The sequence below is a fragment of the Mus caroli genome, unplaced genomic scaffold, assembly GCF_978045245.1.
Source record: "Mus caroli unplaced genomic scaffold, Mus_caroli_1 scaffold_8, whole genome shotgun sequence".
Taxonomy (NCBI): Eukaryota; Metazoa; Chordata; class Mammalia; order Rodentia; family Muridae; genus Mus; species Mus caroli.
The window spans coordinates 113,869,126-113,881,326 of NW_028227263.1; the positions used below are offsets into that span (position 1 = coordinate 113,869,126).

Consider the following 12,201-nt stretch of genomic DNA (forward strand, 5'->3'; position numbering starts at 1 on the left):
TACATCAGGTAACTGGGCAATTAGGAGCCAAGCACTGAGATCTACTTGTGAGCTCTCTTCTGAGTCTGCTAGCCTCTGGTTCTATGATCTTACATGTCATGAGGGCTGCAGAAGCCTGTAAAATGTGCCCACTGGGGGTTTTCTCTTCTGAAGGGTTGGGAATGGGGACAAGGGCATAGTGTGAGCAAGCAAGTGTCTACTGCTGGGTGACACTACACTACTCTGCTTTTGATCATAGTGTCTTATCACAGCACCAGTAATCTAAACTAAGACATATGGCAAACATATGAGTATGCACAAGGTGGCCAGGGAAAGACAATGAAGTGCCTTTAGGGGCTCTCCACCATATAGATATGTGTATATGCATTTTATATACATATATGTATATATACATACATATATAAATATATAAAAGCATATGTCTGTGATTCTTTTGAAATTTTGTTTACTTTTAATTTATGCATGTCAGCATTGTGCCTTCATGTGTGTCTTAGGCTGTTTTCCCTGTGGAGGTCACAGGAGAGTACTGGATCCTCTGGAACTGGAGTTACAAATGGTTGTTAGCTGACAAGTGTGTGCTGGGAAGTGATTCTACATCCTCTTTACAACTGAGTCCGCCTATATTTTTTGAGACAGGGCCTCTTACTGGAGCTTGCGAATTTGGCTAAATGGGCTGGCCAGTAAGACCAGGGGTGGACTCTCTGGTGCTGAGGTTACCACGGTGCACTTTGTGCCTTGCTGCCCTCACATGTTCTGAGGGCTAAAACTCATGGACTCAAGTGTGGGCACTTAGCAAGTGCTTCACTGACAGGGCCATCCCCTAAGCCCACCCTCCTGTTTTCTTGAGAACATATAGCTCACACTGTATGACTGAAGAGAGGTCAACTCCTGGGAGTAACATCTACAGATCCTCCAGAAATCTTCTGTGACATGTAAGAGCACTGACTTTCATCCATGTCAATTTATCTGCCATGCAACCATTCACAACAGCATGGGTTTATAGGTTATTTCACAATTCTAGTACACTCCAACATAATGTTATTTAGTTTGTTGTTCAAATTGTTTGATACTTGTCCATTAGGAGCTTCTGGGCTTCCCCATGCCAGTTTCCACAGACATTTATAGGTGTCTGTTCACATGTATATGTGCTTATGTGTGTGCTTGTGAGTTTGGGCAGAGGTGCTTAAGTGTGTGTTTCTCTCTCTCTCTCTCTCTCTCTCTCTCTATCTATCTATCTATCTATCTATCTATCTCTATCTCTATCTCTCTCTGTGTGTGTGTGTGTGTGTGTGTGTGTGTGTGTGTGTGTGTGTGTGTACATGTGAAGGTCATATGACAATTTCGAGGAGTTAGGTCTCTTCTTCTACCAGGTAGTTTTGGGATTTGAACTCAGATCTTCACCTTCAATTACTGGACCTTTAATCACTGAGCTATATCAGCAGTCTTCCATCTTATTTTTTGAGACAAGGTTTCTTATTGAACCTGAAGTACACATAGGATTAGATGTGTATGTCACCACTCTAATGGATCTGGGGATCTGAATTCTTGCATAATAAGCACTATCAACATTTGTCCATGAATTTGGCTGCCCATATTTATGTGTGTGTTGCAGTGGAATAACCCCAGTGCTTTGCAATTGCTAAAAACAATACTCCACTATTGTTGTAAGGAACTAATGACAAAATGCCAGGTGAGAAGCAACATTTCTGCTCACAATTTTAAGAGACACAGTCCATCAGGGTGAGCTAGGCAAAGGGCAGCAACTTGAGGTAGTTGGTCACATCTACAATCAGGAAGCAGAGAGGTACAAATGGTTGTGCTCAGTTAGTTATCCCCAAAACACCCCATCTATGACCATAGTCCACACTACCCCAGGAAAATTAGTCTCCCCTCATCAATTGATGAAGCATAAAGATTTCCACACAGAGCCTTGTTTTTATGGAAACTCTCAACCCAGTCAGAATGATCATCAAGATTAACCATCACACACTGCAAGCAGGGTGAGCTTGAATTTAAGACTTTCCTGTCTCTAGAACTGAATAGTACAACATCCAGCTGACAATCTCATTGGTGCTGAAAATGTCTTCCTTAGTGTAAGTAGGTTGATCTGAACTTGAGACAGTCTACACACACAGCACTGCCTATGGCCTGTGGAGCAGTGTAGTTTACAGCCAGGCAGTCCACAGAAGCCTGTGGGGTTGTGGACAACAGAGTTTATGTACTGGGGTGAATCCCTCACTCTATCGCTCAGTGCTCTCACCACATGGACTCTACTGTTCAAACCTCTTTGAGACATGGTTCCTGACAGAGCTGAGAGGGGACAAGGTGAGCAGGACAACAGAAATGAGCCACCATGGAGTGAAGCAGAATTTGTGGTACAAAACCATCAAAAGCCCCCGAGGATACCCACATGGCCAAAGAGCTGGGGACTAACATGGCTGAGAATCACAGAGCGGTAGATGGTGCCTCCATGTCCTCAGTCTTCCAATCCAAAGGTCTCAGAAGTTGGACAGTTGAAGCAAGGAGAGGTTAAGAGTGTACAAACAGAGATGACAAGTGGAACAAGACCACAGGGCATTTGGCTCAGCACTCAGGCTGCTTACAAAGGTCAGCTCTAACTCTTTTGGCAAACAAAAGACAACTTTTCTCCAGAAAATGAGAACATCAGGCCATCTCAGGCTGTTTGTTCGTCAGAGTGGGAGGGGCTCCCATACTCCCTCCCCTGTTCAAGTGGGAAGGGAATCCACAGATGCTAGATTCTTTGCCAAAAGGTATTTGGAGCTCCTGCAGCCTGGGTTGGGGATGGGCGTGGCTGGGCTCTGGGCTATAATGGTTCATATAGAAGAGGATCTGCTCTGAGAGCATTTAGCACTCTCCACCATGAAGGGGACACTTCTTCTACTGGCCTTCCTGGTGATTGGAGAGCTTGGCTTCCAGACAAGTGAGAGTGGGACCTTCACTCACCCCATCTCAGCCCCATGTAGATCTCTGAGTGGGGCCTTAAGACAGACCTAGGGGTCCTTGGGAGGCCACCGGCAAGTAGCTTCAGAAGACAGTTGATTCTTTCTGTTCTGGGTTACAAAGTTGGAGTGGGTTGGACGGGGAGATAGAGGTGTGCTGGTGATGATACTGGTGATAAAGGGACCGTAGATGCTCAGTTGAAGCAGATGCAAGTGTGCAGCTTTCGTGAAGGTCAGATATCCAGGTCTTCCTGTCCACTCATGTATCTTTTTCTCCTAGATACAACCATGTTGTATCTGGGAGCCTGCAGCCTTTGGGAGTGTGGGACTGTGGGCAAGATCAGTTAAGACATTTGTAGATGAGGCAAGATAACATGAGCCTCTGATTATGTGTGCCTGAGCTATCTCTCTCTCTCTCTCTCTCTCTCTCTCTCTCTCTCTCTCTCTCTCTCTCTCTCTCTCTCTCTCTCTCTCTCTCTCCCTCTCCCTCTCCCTCTCCCTCTCCCTCTCCCTCTCCCTCTCCCTCTCCCTCTCCCTCTCCCTCTCCCTCCCTCCCTCCCTCCCTCCCTCTCTCTCTCTCTCTCTCTCTCTCTCTCATCTCTATCTCTCTCTCTCATGATGAGATGTAGCCATTCATTTTAACATATACAAGTGCACTGTAGTTGTCTTAAGACACACCAGAAAACTGCATCAGATCTCATTACAGATGGTGTGAGGTACAATGTGGTTGCTGGGAATTTAAGTCAGGACCTCTGGATCTTAACCACTGAGCCACTTTAGGGCAGTGGTGTGAGGAAATAAAGGAAGTAATAGAAAAACCTTGTCCCACCAGAGTTCCAGTGCTCTGGGCAGCCATATGCTTACCATGTGGCCCTGGGTGTGTGTCTGGGAAGCTACAGACTCAGCTTTCTGGGGTGAACAAGGTCTCTGTGCCTCACGGAGTCCAGAGATAACAGATTTTCAGGCTTAGGGATCCCAGACACCACTGGAGACCATGGAAGAGCTGAGAACAGAATGGGTGCCCCCGGGGGCAGCTTGGTCATACCCAGGGACAAAGGGAGGAGAGGGAAGGGGGAGAGGAGGTGCTGGGTGGTTCCCACATGGGTGAGAGCCCTTAGTCCAATCCATGGCTGGAGTGAAGGAAGGCCTTCCAGTGGAGGTTAGACACAGCTCTTTAGGGGAAAGCCTATCCCATTGTTCAAGTACGGTGGGCCTTGATGAGCAAAGACAGTCTGGTTTTAGAGCTTTATTGAACAAAGACAGAAAGAAAGAAAGAATGTAGAAAGAGAGAGGCTGGCCATGGACCCATGGAGAGAAGGGGGAAGGGAGGGAGCAAAGGAGGGCTAGAGATGAGAGTAAGAAAGGTGAGAGCTTAAAGAAAAAGAGGAGGGGCCAAGCAGCCCCTTTTATAGTGGGCTGGGCTATCTTGCTGTTGTCAGGTAACTGTGGGGAGAAGCATACCTGGCAAGTAACTGTGGGGATGGAGTCTAGACAGAATGCCAGAAGCTTGGGGCTTTATCTGCATGACTGATAGTCACATAATTATGGAGTTGAAGGTTCTGTGGTGTCAGGCACCTGTCTCTGGGAATGTGGTTCACTGTTCCATCCCTTGTAGAGTTTTCTACTGGGTCACTGGAGCAAGCCTTATTTAACAAAAACAGGCTACCTTTCGTGGTCCAACAAGCCATCTCTCCATTTCCCAGTCTGTGGTTTTTTAACAATGCTTTTCTGTCTGTGTTTGCAGCGGAGGCATGTGCTCCTTTCTTCGGTGTCTATTTGAGTACTAACTCTGGAAACAGGCTTTGGTTGCATCATGAACTTTCTTATTTCAACCCTACTGATGGTGAAACGGAGAGCTTTGAAAAAATCCAGGACTGCTATGAAGAGGCAGGACTAAAAGCTAAAAGTCAGGATATCGAATTTATGGTAAAGTCCTCGCTACCTCCACTCACCCATGCAGCAAATATTGGAGGGCTGTGTGCAAATGATCAATGCAACCATTATTATGTGTCAGGTGACCAGCAACCAAAAACTAAAACCCTTGCCCACCCTAGCACATGTCAATGCAGCATGGCAGTTACACATCCAGCCTATTCCATGCACGATCCTGCAATTCACTCCAACATGCTGGGAAAATATAGGGTTCTCCCCCTAACTAGGATCAGGGGAGTCCTTGGTCTGGCCTCTGTGCAGGTATGGTACACATAGGTCTACACTAAGATGCCTGAAACTTCTGTCTACTAGCCAGTGTCTTATTTGGACCCTACATTGAGTCTATTCCCTTGCCTCAGTTGAATCCCCCATCTGCTGGCATCATCAGAGCTACAGCTAAAAAATCCCTCCATGTACCTGCAACTGCTCACCACAGCTGTCTCCTGTCAGCTCTGTTTCAAACTTAACGGGACTGCAGAGATGTATATTTTGAACAGTGCAGCTCTCACCCTGTTTCCCAAAGTACTTTTAGTTGAGTATCAGGTACTGCAAACCCATGGTGCTATCCAAAAAGGAATTTCTTCTAACAAGGTCACACAGGGGAAGTATTTTTAACATGGCCATACAGCCAATGTGCCTGGAGAGATGTCCTCAGGTATAGGAGACATCACCAAACTCATATTCAGCTATCTTGTCCCTCTCTAGACCTAGCCCCCATCGTGCTTTCCAGAACCTTCTCTCCTTCTTCCCTGCCTGGCTATTGTGGCTTTCAGGTTTCCTCCTGAAGGCTGTGGGTGGGCTCCAGTTCCCTTGAGGCAGACTCTGTTGCTGGAAACCTGAATCATTTCAGGGGATTTTCTTTCCTGTGTATAAGGGGCAGTCTCTTTGTGGGTGTTTGGAGAGCCTTACTGAGGTCCTACACCTTGCCTGCACCCACCCCTGTCCCTATCTGTATTTTTGTTTTGCAGGCAAGCATGCTCTTCAGCTCAGAATGCTTGAAATACTATAGCAAAGACACCATGACAAAAATTTTAAGTGTGTTTACCAAGAAGTGGAATTAGAAGTTACTGGGTTTTAGGTAATCCATCATTGCAACATGTCTGACCTAAGCACCATCTTGCTGACCTGTCCTCCTCCTCACCTGAAGTTGGATTCCTGACACCTGCGCCCTCATCCTTTAGTTTCTTAGGCTGATTCTAATAAATGCCTGCAGCTCTGTTCTGTGCCCTGTGTCTATGCGCTGAACAGAAATCATGTGAAGTCCTCAGAGGATCCAAGAGACAGTGAGAGAAATGACTTGTGAGGTCACTGAGATCAGGGTGACTGGCCCTGACCGAAAGGGTGATCCTGGGAGAGCCATTGAAGAATTTTTGTTGTTGTTACTATGTAGACCAGGTTTCCCTGGAATTCACAGAGATCCATGTGTCCTCCTCCTGAGTGCTTGGATTATAGGTGTGAGCCTTCCATGCTCAGTTTACTGCAGCTGTGTGAGACTGTGAAGACTGGGGTTGTCTGAGAGCAAATAGCATGTAAGCAGCCACAGGCTTCACCAGGTTGGCAGGACAGAAAGGGGGTGCACAGACATTCACCTCATGTGTTGCCTCTGGGATTTATCACAGGACTGTAGGCTCCTTGTTTCCAGTTATAACAGGGTAGTAATTCAGGGATCACATGGGTGTATTTCTCAGATTCTCTTGTCTACTGACAGTCACCATCTGTCCCAGCCTGGTTGACTTAGCAAGTTCCAGGACATCCAGGTCTACATAGAGATCCTCGTCAAAAACAAAACCAAAGGGATGGAGAGATGGCTCAGCAGTTAAGAGATGGCTGCACTTCCAGAGGTTCTGAGTTCAATTCCCAGCAACCACATTGTGGCTCATAACGATCTATGATGCCCTCTTTTGGTGTGTCTAAAGACAGTGACAGTGTACTCATATTCATGAAGTAAACAAACAAATAAATAAACCTTTAAAGAAATGTAAAACTTAACAAGAAACAAAACACTTCAATGGGGAAAGAGATAGGAGTGGATGCCCAATGACAGGAAAAAGAGGGAAGGGCATAGAAGAAGGTTCAATATAGGTAGAGTGTTCCTGTGCATAATTGGGGATCTGAGTTCAACTCTCAGAAACCTTGTAATGCCAGACTTGGTAGCATGTGTCTATAGTCCTAGTGCTCCTGTTGAGAGATGAGAGAATACAGGTGAATTCCAATAAGTCTGTAGGCCATCTGGCTTGGCAATCCCCAATGTCAGAGTGCCAGAGATCTGTCTTAATTGATGACTGAGGAATGTCCTCTGATTTCCATGCACACACTGGTATGTGCATGCCCACTCTCCCTCATACACTCAAACTTACAACAGCAACCACATAGCTAAAAGAGAGAGGAATGGCAAGCAGTATAAAGTAAATGATGAACTCTATTAGTTATAATGGACATATAGCATAATAGCACAACTCTTATTCTGTATAATAGTGGAAAATTTTGAGAAGAATCGTTGAATAGAGCAAGTGCTGATGAGCAGGCTGAGAGACTGAAAGTCATACAAACAGAACACACTGGTCAGTGTGTAAGATTGACAAGCATGGAACCATTGCTCTTTTCATCTGTTTCCTGATGTGACATTACAACACCTAGGGCTTCCTAAAGAAGGTTGGCTGGTCCTTAGAAAGACCAAATGGCCTCCCCAGGGACAAAGCTCTTACAGGCAAACAAATAACTCCTGAGCAAACAGACCATCTCCACCTTTTCCTAAGCCAGTATTTTTCCAAAATACCATCTCAGGACCAGCCATCACTCTGAATCTGAAACCTGTTGGAATTATTCAAGCCAGTATATCCTAGAAATGTCTTCTGTGCCCATGGAATCCCCAAACCAAGGATGAGGCCTCCTCCTCATGATTTTCTGTCTCCTGATCACCACTGGTCTCTCTCATAAAACACTGTGTGGCATGACATTTGTGCCTTCTCTTGGATCATGGAAACACTATGTTCTTTCTTTGTCTACCTTCCTGTTCCATCATATCTAGAAGGTAAAGTCTCACATGTAGAAATGAGACATTCAGGCCTTTGATGCCTGGATATTGACAAACAGAAGTCAGGAACTGGTGAATGCTCAGAGCAGCTTTATTTGCAATGGTCGCATTGCAAATGAGGGAGTGGTGGAAAGGAATGAGCCAGAGACATTTGATTATCACAAGCTGATAAGTTATTTCTCTGCTGGTGAAATCAGCCAATTCAAGTGACATTATATTCTATTAAATGCAGGGGGTTTTTTTGGGAAGCTGTGGCAGTATAAAACAGATGGAAAGTTTAGGGTTGAGAGCAAGGCATGCCAGAAAGATATTCTGGGAAAACCTGGAGGACAGGACTAATTTGGTATGTAAAATACACACCTCAGTCCCTTGTCCCATAGTCAGAATCCAAAGAAAAACCAAAAGTCAGAGATGGAAGGGCAAGACAACAAAAAGTGCCTAATGAGAGATGAATGAACAGATTGATAAGTTATTGGCCCCTGACCTTGGAAAACACATACTAGTGGGCTGCAAGGAGTCTCCTGGTACCAATCACAACCCAGCTCTGACATGGAGTCATCTCTTCCCCTTCTCTTGCAGGAGCTAGTTCCCCACTGTCACACCTGTCAGTCACCCATGCTTGTTCCTTCAGCTCCATCTGAACAAGTAGGTGATTCCTGGAAAGTACAAGACCTATTCACAAAACAATGCAGCAACACAGGGTCACCTTTCCCCACACCAACAATGCACAGGAAAAGAAAGTAGTAATAACAAAGTAGCTTAAAGGGTTTGGGGTGCAGTTCAATAATATAATGCTTGCCTAGGACATACTGAAGATAGAGAGAAAGAGAGAGAGAGAGAGAGAGAGAGAGAGAAAGAGAGAGACAGAGACACAGAGAGAGAGACAGAGAGAGAGACAGAGAGCTTAGTGGTTTCTGAAACCAGGCATGAGAAAAATGTCAGTGGGAGGGTATTGGCAGCATGTGGCAGAAGGACAATTCCAGGCTGTGTTCCTGCCAGGATGAAGCTTTGCCTGGTAAGATCTCTGGCTTGTGGGAAGACTCCTATTCTGCATCAATCCCTGGCAGGCTTCTGGGTCCTAGGTTGAGAGGCTACAAGATGATAAAGGTAGATGCTTAGGCAGCCTGCCACTCACAGGACTTAGGCTGGAAAACAAAGAAGAAAGTAGGATCTATGGATGACCTCGAGAATCAGAGTAGCTTCTGAAAAAAGGGAAAGACCTCAGCCGAGGAGACAGGAGAAGCAAGGTGGGCTGCCAGGGCAGAGTCCTCCAGCATCACACCATGGACCTGTCTCTATCTTTCATCCTTAATCCTCCAGAAGTACACACCCACATGCTGAAAGGTTTCATTGCCCTACCAGGAGGAAAAAACCCAGCAGTGTCTTTCACCAGGCTCTTTATCCCTAGTCTATCCAAAATGTCCCAAAGCAATTAAGACCCCTGCCATGTCCTGGCTTATTTCACTGGACAGTATGAAGCTGGTGAGAGACTGCCCTGCTCTTTCTTCTACTGGTCATCCTGTTGACCACATCCAGGAAGGCCACATGAACAAATAAATGCCATCTTAAGCTGTGGGCCTGGCCTGAAAGTCCCTTTCCCACTCCTTGCCTTACACTCAATCCCAATCTGCTTCCCCCATTCTCACACAGACCCTGGCTTGCTTTTTTCACTGGCTCCTGGGAATATCAATTTACACCCCTACAAGAACATCACTCATAGATCAACACTACTGTTTTTTCTACTCCCATGCCATAGCAATTCGTGGCTCACAGCAAAGGCATCCTGAGTACTTGGAACATGTAGCCATGGAGGCCATCCTGTTCTGGCTCACAGTACTTGGGGAAGCTTTGCCTTATTCCTAGCTTCAACCTCAGCCATCTATATGCACTTGTAGCAGGTACCTATGTCTTTTCCATCTCTGTTGCACAGGCTATCTGTTAATATCTCAGCCACTAAAGCCTGTAGGCGTAAGGTTTTTTTGCACTCTATAAAGATTGCACTTGTGTTGTTCAAGTGCTGATTCTCTGCTCCCTTATCTGGTTGTAATACAGACCTGGCATTGTAATGCTTACACTTAGTATCTTCTGTTTCAATGTTGTATAAACATTGCCCCCCATTTATTCTCTGATTTGTTAATAAAAACTGATACACCAATGGATGGGCAGAAGATAAACATGGCTGTACTTCCACTAAACATGGGAGGGGATGAGAGAAGAAAAAGATAATTTGGCCACCAGGAGAGGGTCTTAAGAGGACACCATGGGAAAACACCTAGAGCAGAGACAGCCAGATCAATAGTAACATGTAAGTATCTTGGGGGTTGTCATTGGGAGGTAGACAGGTTAGCATAGAGAATTAGATCAGATCAATGGCTGCCCACTTTTTCTGCTGTGATGCTTGATTAAATAAATAGAATAATCTCTTTCTATTTATTTGGAAGCTAGCCGAGATAAACAAGAAACAGCTACTTTTAAAATTGCACTAACAAAAGCCCATCTTCCTTGGTCCCACATTCTTCAGTAATTCTCTTATGTACCCATCAACTTATCTACCTGCCCAAGTTCAGATCTCCATGTCCCACTCAGGGTAACCACAACAGTCTGGGAATGTTCACAGGTATAGGGTCCTGCCTCTCAGTCACTTGCCTCACAGTCACCTGCCTCACAGTCACTGTCACCTACCTGCCTTACTGTCACCATAACCTGCCTCACAGTCACCTGCCTCACAGTCACTGTCACCTGCCTCACTGTCACCATAACCTGCCTCACAGTCACCTTCCTCATAGTTAGTCACCTGCCTCACAGTCACTGTCACCTGCCTCACTGTCACCATAACTTGCCTCACAGTCACCTGCCCCACAGTTAGTCACCTGCCTCACAGTCACTGTCACCAGTCTCACTGTCACTGTCACCTGAATCACTGTCACCATAACTTGCCTCACAGTCACCTGCCTCACAGTTAGTCACCTGCCTCACTGTCACTGACCTTTTCCATTGTTCTGATTTCATACCCATCCCATGGCCAGTGTCTCTTGACAGCCTTGATCAGTTTCCAAACACAGTTCTAACCCATGAACATGACTTAACTTCATCTGTCTTTATGATAGCTATCTCAACTGTCTTTAATCCCCTGAATGTCCATTTACTACCAACCTTATCTGTATGTGCCTTAATATCTTTGTAACTTCTAGAATGTGCTGTGTTTCAGATCACTAGCTTCCCTTAATCCCGATGCTAAGGAGGTTACATTTGCCCCCTGATGCTGCATCCCATACATCTCCTCTTCCATGTACTTTGGCAAAACCATCGACTCACAACTCTCTTCTGGTTTTTAAGTATAAAATACTAGAGAGATGGCTCCGTAGTTAAGGGATTGGCTACTCTTCTGGGGGGCCCAGTTCGATTCCCAGCACCCATATCAAAGCTCACAATTATCTAAACTCCAGTCTCTGTGGACTGAAGCCCTTTTCTTGTCCCTGGGCACGACTGAACATGTGCATAGACATATATACATAGGAACAAAACATGTCCATCCATAAAATAAATCTCATAAATATAATAGTTATAATAAAATATAACAGTAAAGGTCATGAAACTCCCTCCACAGTGGAGCCCTCTCTCGCACTCAACTCCAAGTCCTTTTTCCCTCTGAGCAACTTCTAGGAAGATGTCCTTATACTGTCTAGGAAGGAGTCTCCTCAGCTCATTGTGATAGCACCAGCACCCTCAGAATCAAAGTCCCTCTGCTCAATTGTTCAGTTTTCCAAAAGTGAATCTTCAGGCCTCTCCACACTTGGGTCTCCACACTTTGTGACAGAAACAGAAACCCCCTCCAGGAAGGTTCCCTGACCATGATTTCCAGGCAGGGCTGAAAAAAAAGTGAGTGGGGTACAGAGCTTGCCCATTACCATTTTTTTTTCATGACTTACCTATCTCATGTCCATCAATGCTTGTTGTATGGTGCTAAGGACCCTGATGTAGAATATATGTATATATGCATGCATATCAAACCTGAGGTCCTCTTTCTTCTTTAGAGTGTAGGAATCATGATCATGTACATGATACATGACCTGAAATGATACACACTTTAAAAGACTGAATGCAGGGGCTGGAAGGATGTCTCGGTGGTTAAGAGCACTGGATATTCTTCCCAAGAACCTGGGTTTGATTCTGAGAACACACTTGCTTACTCATAACCTGCTACTCCACTTCTAGGCGATTTGACACCAAGGTGAGGCAATGACATACACATGGATGAGGCATCCATACACACAA

At 45.4% G+C, this 12,201-nt stretch overlaps 1 protein-coding gene across 1 annotated transcript; it reads left to right on the forward strand.

Annotated features, from left to right (window-relative positions):
• The first annotated feature begins 2,797 nt into the window (after positions 1 to 2,797).
• LOC110299321 (secretoglobin family 2B member 2-like) lies at positions 2,798 to 6,109 on the forward strand. Its single transcript, XM_021168998.3, has 3 exons — positions 2,798 to 2,941; positions 4,705 to 4,886; positions 5,861 to 6,109. The coding sequence occupies exons 1-3, from the start codon at positions 2,881 to 2,883 to the stop codon at positions 5,951 to 5,953; spliced, it is 336 nt and encodes a 111-aa protein (XP_021024657.1). The 5' UTR covers positions 2,798 to 2,880; the 3' UTR covers positions 5,954 to 6,109.
• Positions 6,110 to 12,201: the final 6,092 nt, after the last annotated feature.